The sequence below is a fragment of the Drosophila obscura genome, unplaced genomic scaffold (genome assembly GCF_018151105.1).
Source record: "Drosophila obscura isolate BZ-5 IFL unplaced genomic scaffold, ASM1815110v1 contig_179, whole genome shotgun sequence".
Lineage (NCBI taxonomy): Eukaryota > Metazoa > Arthropoda > Insecta > Diptera > Drosophilidae > Drosophila > Drosophila obscura.
Genome location: NW_024542766.1, coordinates 3,507,195 through 3,519,788, shown reverse-complemented (window position 1 = coordinate 3,519,788; position 12,594 = coordinate 3,507,195). Strand labels below are relative to the sequence as shown.

Here is a 12,594-nt window from a genome sequence, read left to right as displayed (position 1 = left end):
GAAACTCGATTCGGTAATTGGCAATTAAGGCTGGAGTCTAGAAAGGATTCTTACTGAGTCACAGCATCGGGGCCCCTCCGAAAGCGCGATCCCATTCCATGTAGCTGTAAATGTATACCACTTCATTTGTTTTCATTGGCTTCATTCGCTTCCTTGAGGCTTCCTTCTCTGGCTTTTTGTATGTGTCACCCAGCTCATCTTTGTGTGGATCCTCGGCGTCCGAGGTCCGAGTGGAAGTCGGTGTCCTCTTCTTGGTTTGCCTTCCCCCCGAACTGCATGCATGGCAGCCTGTTATTTATGGCATTTCCATGCAGGCACAAATCACCATCACCCTGAGCATTTTGTTTTGCACATTTTTATGGTCGCTACTGATGCTATGCATGCACATGGAATCGCAGGGAATCCTGTTGGTCCGCAACTGGATTCGCAACTGGAACGGAACTTTACATGGGCGAGAGTTGATGGCAAGTTGGTCTAGTTTGTGGGTGTTCGAATCTAATGACAAATGGGCCTGGCCACTGGCCACCGGCCAGTCGGCTGTTGCAACATTGTATGCAGCGAAAGTGGAGAGAACTTTTGGGGCATATCAGTAGCTTACAAAGAAGGTACTTGTGCGCCTATATGAGGCATGTGAGCTTTGAAATAAATTAAACGAATAAATAAATAAATTATAATAATAATAATTTAAAATAAAATAAAAATAATAGGAATAGCCTGGAATATCCTTAAAATATTTAAGATGCGTGTAAAAAAGTTCTTTGAACGCCATTCGCCTTTGGCCTTTAGTGGCAGGTGCAAATATCATGAGGAACCATGTTCACAATATGTCTAAAGATCCGCTGATAGCATCGCTGTTGCATCTATTTAATAAGTCGACTATCCATCGTCTAGGACAATTTTCTACTAACTTCTGACATTTAAAGCTATGGCTATGGTTATCTTAAACATAATGTTCCTCGAATATTATTCTAGCCGCTATTTTTCCTGCATATTCGCTACAGTTTCGGTTAAACGCGTAGCGCGTCATGCGGCAGCGCCCCTCTGTCGGTTGGGCGGTGGGAAAGGCTGCGTTTCTGCCTGGGACCTACGTAACAGGCTTCGGCTCGTCCAACGATATCATATCCGTTTGAAGGTTCGAGGTGGTGAGATAGGGGCTTAGGGGATTATATTGAATATTAAGCAATGTAGCTAAAAGCTTAGAATGCCTTCATGGATGACCTTTATTTATTTCACTTAACTCCACTAACTTGTTAAAGTTTTGCCTCTACCTTTGCTGCAGATAATACAATATTTTAATGACTTCCTCGGCCTGAACAAACAGTAGCTCCTTAACATATTTACCCAAGCGAATCTCCGCGCAGCATTCCAACTGATTATGTCATCTAGCCTGCAGCCAGCCAGCTCCTTCCCACACTCTGGATGGCACGCATGACGATCCAAGCCACCTTAATCGCCAGCAGCGTACCAAAGAGAGGAGAGATGATCGCGCACCGAATGCGAATGCTCATAACCGTAAGATTCACACATGCCTTTTGGCATGACAGTCGAGGATGTGGCTCTTGGCTGTTGACTGTTGGCTGTTGACTGTTGGCTGTTCACTGTGGATGAGGAACAAGAGAAATACATTTTGAAAATTTAACGATGCGCACATTTTATTACCGCAATTAATTACAAAAACAACGCGGCCAAAACAGAAATCTTAGTCACTTTATCTGCGATGCCAGCAGCAGGGATGAACCCACAGAGAAAAAAGAAAAAAGACTGAGACTGAGAGCGAGAGAGAACTCTACAGAAGAAACAGGGAGAGAGAGACAGACAGACAGACAGACAGACAGACAGAGCGATCTTAGGGCAGCGATAAGCTTTATGATAGATGTGACTAGTAAAATGCTACTACCAAATGGTTCTGGAGATTGCAGCTCCTCTCGTAATTGGAGGCGCGACAGTTTGTCTCAGCAGTCAAACTTGCTTAATTGGAGAGCCACAGAGACACACAGAGACAGCCAGAGAGAGAGAGAGAGAGAGAACTGTGGCTGGGAAACCTGTTTCTCGACCAATTAAACGCCAGAGAGCCAGAGGCTGGCTGGCTGGCTAAGAGAGAGCAGCCCCTGCCTTTAGACCTGGCCCAGAGACCCGGAGACGTTGAGGTCTGCTGTTGGCGCTGATCCCCAGACATTTCGTGTTCCGACGCGCACCGCGACAGTTCCACACTCTGAAACGTCTCTGCCAACCAGTAATCCCGGCGCAATTCCCGATAGTCTATGAGCGAATCTGCAGTGCGGAGCAGCAGGAGAATGGGTTTCAAGCACGCCATGTTGCAGCGCAGCTACGAGATGTCGCCCTCGCCAGCGCGCACTTCACCCACAAATGCAAACAGCAACAGCAGCACCACCAATGCGTGTCCCCCGGTGGTGGCCCAGGCTCCGGCCCAGGTCACGGACTTTAGCATCAGTCGGATATTGGGCAAGGAGCGGCGATCGCCCGCAGATGCCACAGCCAACATTCTGGATCTCTCGAAGAGTGCCACCAGCCCACCACAGGCGACAGCAGCAGCAGCAGCAGCAACCCAAGTCCCGATTGCAGCTACTCCATATATGGGTTACTCCTCCATGCTGCCGCCGGATCTGGTGGCCATGGCGAATGCCACCAAATTCTATGCGCAGTTCTTTCCGCATCTGCTGCCCGCCTATGCCGCTGCAGCGGCGGCTGCCGGCCTCAGCACGCCACCCACGTCACCCTACCAGCAACAGCAGCAACAGCAGCACCAGCAGCACCATCATCAGCAGCAGCATCAGCAGAAGCGCTACTTTGCACCCTATGTGATCAATGGACAGGCGCCACCGCCACCACCACTGCAGCAGCAGCTCAACCCCAATCTAATCCGTCCAAAAGCCACCGCCTGCACGCGCCCGGACTGCCTGGAGTGCCTGGACTACTACCAAAAGCTACAGGCTGGCTACAAGTGCACGCCTCTGATATCACCCGCTGCCTCGTCCGTCAGCAGTTCGAGTAGTTCCGCCGTGCGGCTGCCAGTGCGGGATCTGGTCAGCAGCAGCGGCGGCAGCACCAACATCTCGCTGACCACCGTCACCAATTTCAGTATGAACACGGCCCAAACGGCCACCGCCGCCGGACTGTTACCAAAAATGGATGCCGTCGGCATGGGAGGCAATATCAGCTCCAGCCGCAACAGCTCCATACATCCCATCAATCCATATAATCCCACTACCGCCGAGGAGATCAGTTACAAGTGCAGGATATGCGAGAAGGTCTTTGGATGCTCCGAGACTCTACAGGTGAGTTTTGAGCGATGGGAAGGTTAGAATTTTTAATGTATAGGAAAGGGAAAGGGCTAGGTAATAGCTGCAGAAAATCAGAATTAAATGCTAGAAAAATGCAAGATATTTGAGGGGGAAAGAAAAACCAGTTGATACATGAGAATATTAGACTTTTTGAGGAGGAAAACCCCGACTAAAGTTACTAAAAAATATGGCTTAAACGATCAATCCTTAAATCAATATTAGGTAAAGCATTCAAAATAAATTCGAAATATATATTTTTTATCTTTAAAAATTTTAAATTGATACAAAATGAGTCCAAGCAAAAACAAAAACTTTAATAATTTCCTTCCCAAGATACTTACTTTTTGTAGGTTGTATTAACACCCATAAACATTATTCAATTAAAAGAGTTCTCTTTATTGCCAGTGTGTACCTTTTTTTTTGCTTATAGCTAGCATTTGCATGACAGTGATTAGATTTAATATTATCTGAACAGCTGTCTTATAACAATCTAGTTTGATGATAAGTATTGGAAATATGTATGGATTAACATGGGGAAAAAAACCTTGCAAAACACACAAACTTTATATCATTTTTGGCACGTTTTCGAACCACTAAAAAGCTTCCACAAAAATCTACAGTAAAACAAGATAAGAGAACATCAATAATATATTCCTTTGAAATATGGCTTTAACATTTGTTCGGTAGAGTCACTTAATCGGATATCCATCGCTGAATATCCAAACTATAAAAATAAAATTCTTGGGTATAAATTTGTTTAGTAATTGGAACTCCAATTTGATTAAATGTTGGCATCGACTTGTCTGAGAATAAACCGCTGTGCAAGATCATTATTAAGCCTAACCCAAAAGCTGCGTACAAAATCTGTATGCCATGAACAGCAGTAACCTTTCATATGGCCATAAATTAAATGGGATATTGTTCACCCAATCCTCACGCTCCTCGAATGATGCTCCAAAAACAAGTTTTTTCCACCAACTGAAAGGCGGGGCTTAGCCAGTTAAGAGCAAGGGGTCAACGAACCAGCAGAAAGAGAAGCGAAGAAGAGAGAGCGTCGGCTGCCTTATGCAAATCTCGACTCGTTAAGGCCAACACGAAATGATCAAAATGGAGGCACAGCCAGCCCGAAAACAGAAGCGAGCTCAGCGAGAGAACTGGTTTTACGCATGGGTGCAGGGCACCTACCAGCTACCATTAGAAAGAGCAAGCGAGAGGGAGTCAAGCAGTCAGCGAAAGAGATAGCCAGACCGAACACCTGACAAAATGGCCAAACAAAAATTGAACGATATTTGTCTCCCTTTCAGGCGCACGAGAAGACACACAAATCGCCACGTTACGAGTGCTCGGACTGCGGCAAGGGCTTCTCCCAGCTGCGCAACTACAAGTACCACCTGTCGGTGCATCGCGGGACCAAGGAGTTTGCCGCCGAGTGTCCCGAATGCGGCAAGACCTTCAACGACAAGGGCTACCTCAGCAGCCACATGAAGATCCATCGGAATCGCAAGGAATACGAGTGCCCCTACTGCCCCAAGTCGTTCAACCAGCGTGTCGCCTTCAATATGCATGTGCGCATCCATACGGGCGTCAAGCCGCACAAGTGCGCCGAATGTGGCAAGCGTTTCTCCCGCAAGATGCTCCTCAAGCAGCACATGCGCACCCACAGCGGCGAGAAGCCGTACCAGTGCTCCGTTTGCGGCAAATCCTTTGCCGATCGCAGCAACATGACGCTGCACCATCGCCTGCACTCCGGCATCAAGCCATTCAGCTGCCCGCTCTGCCCCAAGGCCTTCACGAAGAAGCATCACCTGAAGACGCATCTCAACTACCACACGGGCTGCAAGCCCTACGTCTGTCCGCATCCGAACTGCAACCAGGCCTTCACCCAGTCCAGCAACATGCGCACCCATGCCAAGAAGTGTCAGTATCGGCCATTGGATGCGTCGCCGCCCACGCCATTTACAGTGTCCGGCAAGACACAGCAACTGGGAGGGCAGATGCAGCTGCAGCTGCAGCAGCAGGTTCCCACCAGCCTGGCTCTGGCCATGGCGGCAGCTCCAACGTTTTCTATGCCACCACCACCGCCACCAGCACAGCAATCGCTGCTCAGCAATCTAAGGACATACTGAGACAGAGATCGAGAGAGAGAAAGCTGAGCGCAGGAATTATCAACCAAAAGTGTAGTCGTATACTCGTATTGTAGTCCCTCGTTTTTTCGTTGTTAATATTAGAGATAAGTTTCAAAAGAAAGTTAGTTCTCGAACCCCCCCTCATAGACTAATCTAAATCTATAAATGGTTAATCCTTATCTTAAGCTTTGCTTTATCTAATATTTTAGTTACCTTAGGAATTTGTTTTTAGGCTCTGCTTTTCAAGTTCTAAGCAACCCAAGCACTCCTATAGAATAATCTACATCTATATAGCCTTTGCCCTTGCCTTCATTTGTGCTGTACGTTCAGTAAAAGCAAGCAGAGAAAAACAAGAGAAAATTGAAGAAGAAAATACACTGAAAGAGAGACTTAATTGATAGATTTAATAATGGACGCAACGAATATGCAACTGGAGTTACTTCTGGCGCCAATGGACTTGCACAACAGTCGCCAGACAATTCGCAAACTGGAGCAATATCCACCCTATGGGCCATTCTATGGTATTATGGGCGTGGTGGCGGCCATTGTATTGTCCTCGATTGGGGCTGCCTATGGCACTGCTGTATCCGGAACGGGCATAGCCGCAACGGCTGTGATGCGGCCCGAGTTGATCATGAAGTCGATCATACCCGTGGTGATGGCCGGCATTATAGCCATCTACGGCCTGGTGGTGGCTGTGCTGATCTCTGGCGTGTTGGATACCAGCGAAACATATTCGCTGGCCAAAGGCTACGTTCACCTGGCGTCTGGACTTTCCGTGGGAATGACTGGTCTGGCCGCCGGATATGCTGTCGGTATTGTTGGCGATGAGGGTGTGCGACACACTGCTCTGCAGCCGCGTCTCTTCGTGGGAATGATTCTCATTCTGATATTCGCTGAGGTACTGGGTCTCTATGGACTCATACTCGGCATCTACATGTACACGGTGGATGTTTAAAGGGCATATATGTAAATATATGTGGTCCATATCGGCCGTGTGGTGCCCCGGAGGGCGGGCCCCGCGCACCAACTCACCCACGGCGGCGGGGGGGGGGGGCGGGGGACACGCGGGGGAGTTTAAAGGTTTGAAACAAATTTAAAAACAGCGTGCGCGCTCACAACTAAAATCAGTTCTTGTTTCAACAGGCTGGCAGCACTGTTTACATAATACGCACGCACTGGCAGCCTCATTCATAATTTTCTGTCGCTGAAATTGGCGCAAAATATGCAAAACAATTATTAACCTCTATAAAATTCGTTTACGAATTTAATCAATTTCATCAATCTTATATCATATTTTAAAGCTATAGTAAAGAGGTTGGTACATACATGGAACGCAAAAATGAGTCGGGAGAGCATAAATTGGTCTCTCCCGACTCGGCCATGGCAATGTATGGACCGTGTAGTTACTATGTAAAAAAGGGACAATTTAAAACCTTATTTTATAATTCTTTTCCGCGATTTAACAAAGGGTGCTCAACTTTTTAAATAGAGGGGTGTTAAGTGGGTTAAGTCTCGATTGATCGCCGGATTGCCCTGGTTTTTTATCGTTATCGTCACGGTCACGCTGGTCACACTGTCTACAGAGTCGAAATTTTTTATATAGGCAATTTTGTTAATAAATTAGACAATTTAATCAATTTCGTGCGTGCGTGGTGTGTCAGAGAGGAGTTGACCGCCAGGTAACATACTCCCCTTGCCGTCGGGCATCGTGGTGGCTGTGCTGGCAAAGCTTTTGTGTGCCAATTTCATCATTAACAATTTCGTCATTGCACACGTGTCTGCTAGTTTGTGATAGTCCTTCGGGGACGGAAACGGGCGAATACCAAGCGTCGCCAGCTGTCCAACTCGGACGTGCCCTTTGGGCAACTAGGAAAAGGAAATATATATATTTTTGGAGCTATAACCAAACGCGTGAGCGCTGAGCACGCTAATTAGGGAAGGGGAAGCGCTGCTGGGCAGTGGCAGCGGGAGAGTGGCCATGGCTGAGTACTGGCAGCAGACCAATGGCGCAGGCGGAGGACCGGCCAACAATGAATCCTCAACGCGTTCGTCGTCGTCGCGCGCCTGCAATGGCGATGGCCGTGATGGCACCCCGGCAGCGGCGGCTGCGACGGCTGCGACGGATGCCAACAGAAACAGCAACAGCAACGGCAACGGGGGCGGCGGCAGCAACAACAACTATGTGAGTTTCAATCAGTTCATCATGCAGCACAATCTGGCAGCCAACACGGGCGCATTGCCTTACCATCTCCTGGCTAACAACGCGAATTACACCGTCGGTGGGGGCGGAGGCGCCTTCGGACTAACGCCGTCCTCCTCGGAGAGCACCGCCGCCGGTGGCGATGTTTCAAATAGCTTTGGAAATGTAAGTGCCTTGCCTGCGCGTCATCCTCCCCTATTTGTAATGCTCTAATCCGGTTATTCTCTCTCTCTCCTCCTCCTCCTCCTTCTCCTCCACATCCCAGTTCTATTCGCAGCCGGCGGTATTCCCTCCGCCATATCAAAATGGCGATGGTGTCGCCGCCAGTTCGGCGGCATTCGGCAACAGCTACGGGGTGGGAAACATGCAGATGCAGGGCCCCTTCTCCAATCTGTACACGCCTTTTGGCAACAATCCGTTTGACTTTAGCGCCTCCAAGCTGCAGGCATCCGCCCCAGAGTTTGTGCCTAACATGTTGAAGCTGAGCCTGGAGGAGTCCTCTGGCCTGACGAACGGCAATAGCACTGCCAGCTTTGAAACTGCCATCAGCGAGGGCGCACCACAGCGTCCAGATCTACAGGGAGCCGCCGACCATCGGGGCAGCTCCACAGGAGGCGGAGGCGGAGGCGGCGGACCAAAGCCAAGATCCAATCACAATTATGCCTTGCCCACCGAACGGGATCGTGATAGAGAGCGGGATCGTGACAGAGAGCGGGACCGTGACAGAGAGCGAGAACGTGAGCGCGACCGCGATCGGGATCGCGACCGAGATCGGGATCGGGATCGTGAGAGAGATTTTCGGTCTGGCGGCAACCGTCAGCAGCGTCGCGGTGACTATCGCGATGATCGCGAGGATCGATACGACCGCAACGATCGCAACGAACGCAACAAGAAGCCACAGAAGCAACAGCGCTATGACAATCATCGCAGCAACAAGAGACGCGACGACTGGAACAGGAATCGGGATCGCATCAACGGCTTTCCGAGAGCCGTCGATGACCTAGACACGAGCAATGAGAGCGCCCATCCCTCGCCCGAGAAGCAGCAGCAGCAGCAGCAACAGATATCGCCACGCCGTGCCACGCTGCCACCGCCGCCGCCGCCAGACAATGAGAAGCTCTCGCAGCGGGAGAAACTGATCCGAGACATCGAACAGCGGCGATTGGAGTGCCTCGTCTGTGTGGAGACCATCAAGTCACACCACTCGACGTGGTCGTGCCAGAACTGCTACCACGTCATCCATCTGAAGTGCACCATCACGTGGGCGAGCAGCTCCAAGTCGGATGTGGGCTGGCGGTGTCCCGCCTGCCAGAATGTGCTGCAGGATTTGCCCCGCGAGTATCTGTGCTTCTGCGGCAAGCTCAAGAATCCGACAGTGTCGCGCAACGAGCTGGCCCACAGCTGCGGCGAGGTGTGCTGCCGCATCGAGGGATGTAGTCATGCGTGCACCCTGCTGTGCCATCCGGGACCCTGTCCGCCGTGCCAGGCGAATGTCGTGAGGAGCTGCGGCTGCGGCCGAAGCTCACAGACGATGCAGTGCGCCATGAAGGAGGAGCTGAAGTGCGGCGAGATCTGCGACAAGATATTAAACTGCGGCGAGCATCACTGCAAGGAGGAGTGCCACGCGGGCAAGTGTGCCGCCTGCCCGGAGCAAGTGGAGCAGCACTGCCACTGCGGCAAGCAGGAGCGTCAGGTGCAGTGCACGCGCGAGAGCCTCGACAAGCGCAACTACTCGTGCAAGGACAGCTGCGGCCAGCCGCTGCCCTGTGGCAATCACAAGTGCAAGGATTCCTGTCACGCCGGAAACTGCAGGTGAGAAGATTACAGATTACAGAATGCCATGCCCCCCATGGATGAATCTACAATGTTGTTGTGGTTTATTTTCAGACCCTGCAAACTGAGTCCCGAGCAGATAACCAGCTGTCCCTGCGGCAAGATGCCCGTGCCGGCTGAGCAGCGCTCGAGCTGCCTGGATGCCATACCCACCTGCGAGGGTATCTGCTCGCGAACGCTGCGCTGCGGCAAGCCAGCCCATCCGCATCAGTGTGGCAGCAAGTGCCATCTGGGGCAGTGTCCGCCGTGTCCCAAGCAGACGGCTGTTAAGTGCCGGTGCGGCCACATGGACCAGATGATCAAGTGCCGCCAGCTGTCCAGTCGAGCGGACGATGCCCGCTGCAAGAAGCGCTGCATCAAGAAGCGCAGCTGTGGCAAGCACAAGTGCAATGCCGAGTGCTGCATCGACATCGATCACGCCTGTCCGCTGCCGTGCAACCGCACGCTGAGCTGTGGCAAGCACAAGTGCGACCAGCCCTGTCATCGCGGCAATTGTCCGCCCTGCTATCGCAGCAGCTTCGAGGAGCTCTATTGTGAGTGCGGAGCGGAGGTGATCTATCCGCCAGTGCCCTGCGGCACCAAGAAACCGCTGTGCAAGCGTCCGTGCTCGCGCCAGCATCCGTGCGACCATACACCGCAGCACAATTGTCATTCGGCGGCCACCTGCCCGCCCTGCATGATGTTCACCACAAAGTGGTGCCACGGCAACCACGAACAACGCAAAACCATTCCCTGCTCCCAGGAGAGCTTCAGCTGTGGACTGTCCTGCGGCAAGCCCCTGCCCTGTGGCCGTCACAAATGCATCAAGCCCTGCCACGAGGGCCCCTGTCAATCATCGGCTAGCGAGATTTGCCGCCAGAGCTGCACCAAGCCGCGCACGCTCTGCGGCCACAAGTGTGCGGCTGCCTGCCACGAGGGCGCCTGCCCGGAGACACCATGCAAGGAGCTGGTGGAGGTGCAGTGCGAGTGCGGCAACCGTAAGCTGAGTCGCAGCTGCCAGGAGCTGGCCCGCGAGCACAGTCGCATTGCCACCGCCCAGCTGGCCTCCTCCATGGCCGAGATGTCGCGCGGCAACTACATGGAGCTCAGCGAGATTCTGGCACCGGCCAAGGTCAACAAGTCGAACAGAACGTGAGTATGATGCGCATCGCCAATGAAATTCGTCCACCAGTCACCAATAAAAATTATTGCCCCGTAGGCTGGACTGCAACGATGAGTGTCGCGTGCTGGAAAGGAATCGCCGCCTGGCACAGGCCCTGCAGTCGCGCAATCCGGACACGCAGCAGAAATCTCTGACCAAGTATTCAGAGTTCTTGCGGGGATTCGCCAAACGGAATCAGGCGCTGACCAAGAGCGTGTACGAGACGTTGACAGATCTGGTGAAGCTGGCCAAGGAGAGCAAGCAGCGGTCGCGCAGTCACTCCTTCCCCACCATGAACCGGGAGAAGCGGCAGATGGTGCACGAGCTGTGCGAGATATTCGGCATTGAGTCGGTGTCGTATGACAAGGAGCCCAATCGCAATGTGGTGGCCACCGCACACAAGGAAAGGGTGAGCATTCCGAACTCAGCCTCAGCATAAATAATTCATCAAATAATAATTATTCAACCATTTTTTGCAGTGCTGGCTGCCTGCCACAAGCATTATGGAGGTGTTGGCCCGTGAGTCCGGACAGCGACGCGTTCCCGTGCCCAGCAATAATGCTTGGGGCCTGAAAAAGTAGCTCTGAATCTGCATCTGCATCTGCAACTGAATCGGAAACGGAATCAGGAATCAGGAATAGTTTGTGCACTTATACACACACACACACACAGACACAGACACACACATAACATTAATCGTTGGCGCTGGATATTACATATATTATATAGAATTGGAATGAGAGTTATAGCATGGATAATGGATGCAGGATGCAGGATAGGATCCAGGAAGCAGCAAGCAGGAAACAGGAAGCGCTACGAAGACAATACACAAAACGATTGGCAGGCCTTTTTTGGCCCATTTCATGAAATATTTTGTATAATGTTGAACCGTAGAGAAACGCGCCCGCCCGCCCGTCTGTCTGTCTGTCTGTTGAAACCCTGAATGGAGAATGGAGATGGAGATGGCGATCTATCTGGATACGACGATGATTGGGATGTCGATGATGGATTGAAGAGTTAAAAAATGCTGTTAACCAACCTGTTGAACTGTTGTACGATGAATTTAACTGAAAATGAAAGAACCTTCTGGCCGCGTTGCATATATAAAGAAATAACAGATCACAAAATGGATTAGATACATATGTATATTTTACATTCTACATTCTAATGCTGGGCACCATAAAACACACACAAATTTTGTCACATGGTGTCATACCAGTGAGCCTGCGACAGTCAGCTAGAATGAACTGCTTGCAAATACGAAAATCAAAGCAGTAAAAGTACCCCCAACGTTGGAAGGAAATTTTGAAGTGCTGCCAGAGTACCAGAAAAATGTAGTCTCGCAACAGACAGCTTCTGTCAGACAATACAATTTTTTTTTTGAAAATATTGAATTCAAATTGGATGCCACAGGAAAGTCTTATAAGAATAATGACCTGATATACGATTTGTGATAAAAATTAATTTAATTAAGAACTAATCAACCATCAAGGACGAAGATTCAAGTGGTGGGCGTCTATTGATCGATCAAATAGTAAAAACCTCAAGCAGCGAGTAAGTCTTGAGTCTTAATTTATCCATTAGCTAATTAAAGTTGGATGAAAAGAACCTGAAAGATGCATGGGATGTGTACATGCCTGCCGCCGTAGTTGTGGCAACTAGAAAAGCGCCTGGCCCCACTGCCACAGCAACAACCTGCCACCATCACATCACGTTGGCGGCGATGGCGATGGCGATGGGCACACGCTTCTAATTTGTTGCCATTGCCGTTGCCGTTGCCATTTTCACGAAAAACAATAAGCGGCGCCTTGGGAATAATGCCAAAATAAAGATGAAATGTTACGACAAGTCAAAGTGGAGCTGAGCAAAGAGCTGGGAGCTGCAGAGGGAGGATGAACGCACTCACGCATACCGGAATGGACCAGGATACGTCTGGAATGGAACAGAACAGAGCAGGCAAGTCGTATATGAATATAGACCTGACATAAT

General features: G+C 50.5%; 3 protein-coding genes across 4 annotated transcripts; all 3 read left to right on the top strand.

Moving 5' to 3' along the window:
- Positions 1-1,833: 1,833 nt before the first annotated feature.
- LOC111079623 (oocyte zinc finger protein XlCOF22) lies at positions 1,834-5,583 on the top strand. The gene is made up of 2 exons (XM_022374879.2): positions 1,834-3,296; positions 4,607-5,583. Exons 1-2 carry the CDS (start codon positions 2,262-2,264, stop codon positions 5,426-5,428), a joined length of 1,857 nt encoding a protein of 618 aa, XP_022230571.2. The 5' UTR covers positions 1,834-2,261; the 3' UTR covers positions 5,429-5,583.
- A 150-nt stretch (positions 5,584-5,733) lies between these two features.
- On the top strand, positions 5,734-6,386 carry LOC111079624 (V-type proton ATPase 16 kDa proteolipid subunit-like). Its single transcript, XM_022374881.2, has one exon. The coding sequence runs from the start codon at positions 5,838-5,840 to the stop codon at positions 6,384-6,386; it is 549 nt and encodes a 182-aa protein (XP_022230573.1). The 5' UTR covers positions 5,734-5,837.
- Positions 6,387-6,981: 595 nt separating this feature from the next.
- LOC111079621 (protein shuttle craft) lies at positions 6,982-11,753 on the top strand. 2 transcript variants are annotated; one of them, XM_022374878.2, is made up of 5 exons: positions 6,982-7,613; positions 7,897-9,443; positions 9,519-10,595; positions 10,663-11,014; positions 11,085-11,753. In XM_022374878.2, exons 1-5 carry the CDS (start codon positions 7,410-7,412, stop codon positions 11,184-11,186), a joined length of 3,282 nt encoding a protein of 1,093 aa, XP_022230570.2. In that variant the 5' UTR covers positions 6,982-7,409; the 3' UTR covers positions 11,187-11,753. The 2 variants fall into 2 exon arrangements, with proteins under 2 accessions (XP_022230570.2, XP_022230569.2); XM_022374877.2 differs by having other exon boundaries at positions 6,982-7,796.
- Positions 11,754-12,594: the final 841 nt, after the last annotated feature.

Bases quoted from the DNA above. Each gene is read 5' to 3' on its own strand.
- LOC111079623 (XM_022374879.2), top strand. From the start codon at position 2,262: ATGAGCGAATCTGCAGTGCGGAGCAGCAGGAGAATGGGTTTCAAGCAC. The intron at 3,297-4,606 runs GTGAGTTTTGAG...TCTCCCTTTCAG, and splicing joins GATGCTCCGAGACTCTACAG to GCGCACGAGAAGACACACAA.
- LOC111079624 (XM_022374881.2), top strand. From the start codon at position 5,838: ATGGACGCAACGAATATGCAACTGGAGTTACTTCTGGCGCCAATGGAC.
- LOC111079621 (XM_022374877.2), top strand. From the start codon at position 7,410: ATGGCTGAGTACTGGCAGCAGACCAATGGCGCAGGCGGAGGACCGGCC. The intron at 10,596-10,662 runs GTGAGTATGATG...ATTGCCCCGTAG, and splicing joins GTCAACAAGTCGAACAGAAC to GCTGGACTGCAACGATGAGT. The intron at 11,015-11,084 runs GTGAGCATTCCG...CATTTTTTGCAG, and splicing joins CCACCGCACACAAGGAAAGG to TGCTGGCTGCCTGCCACAAG.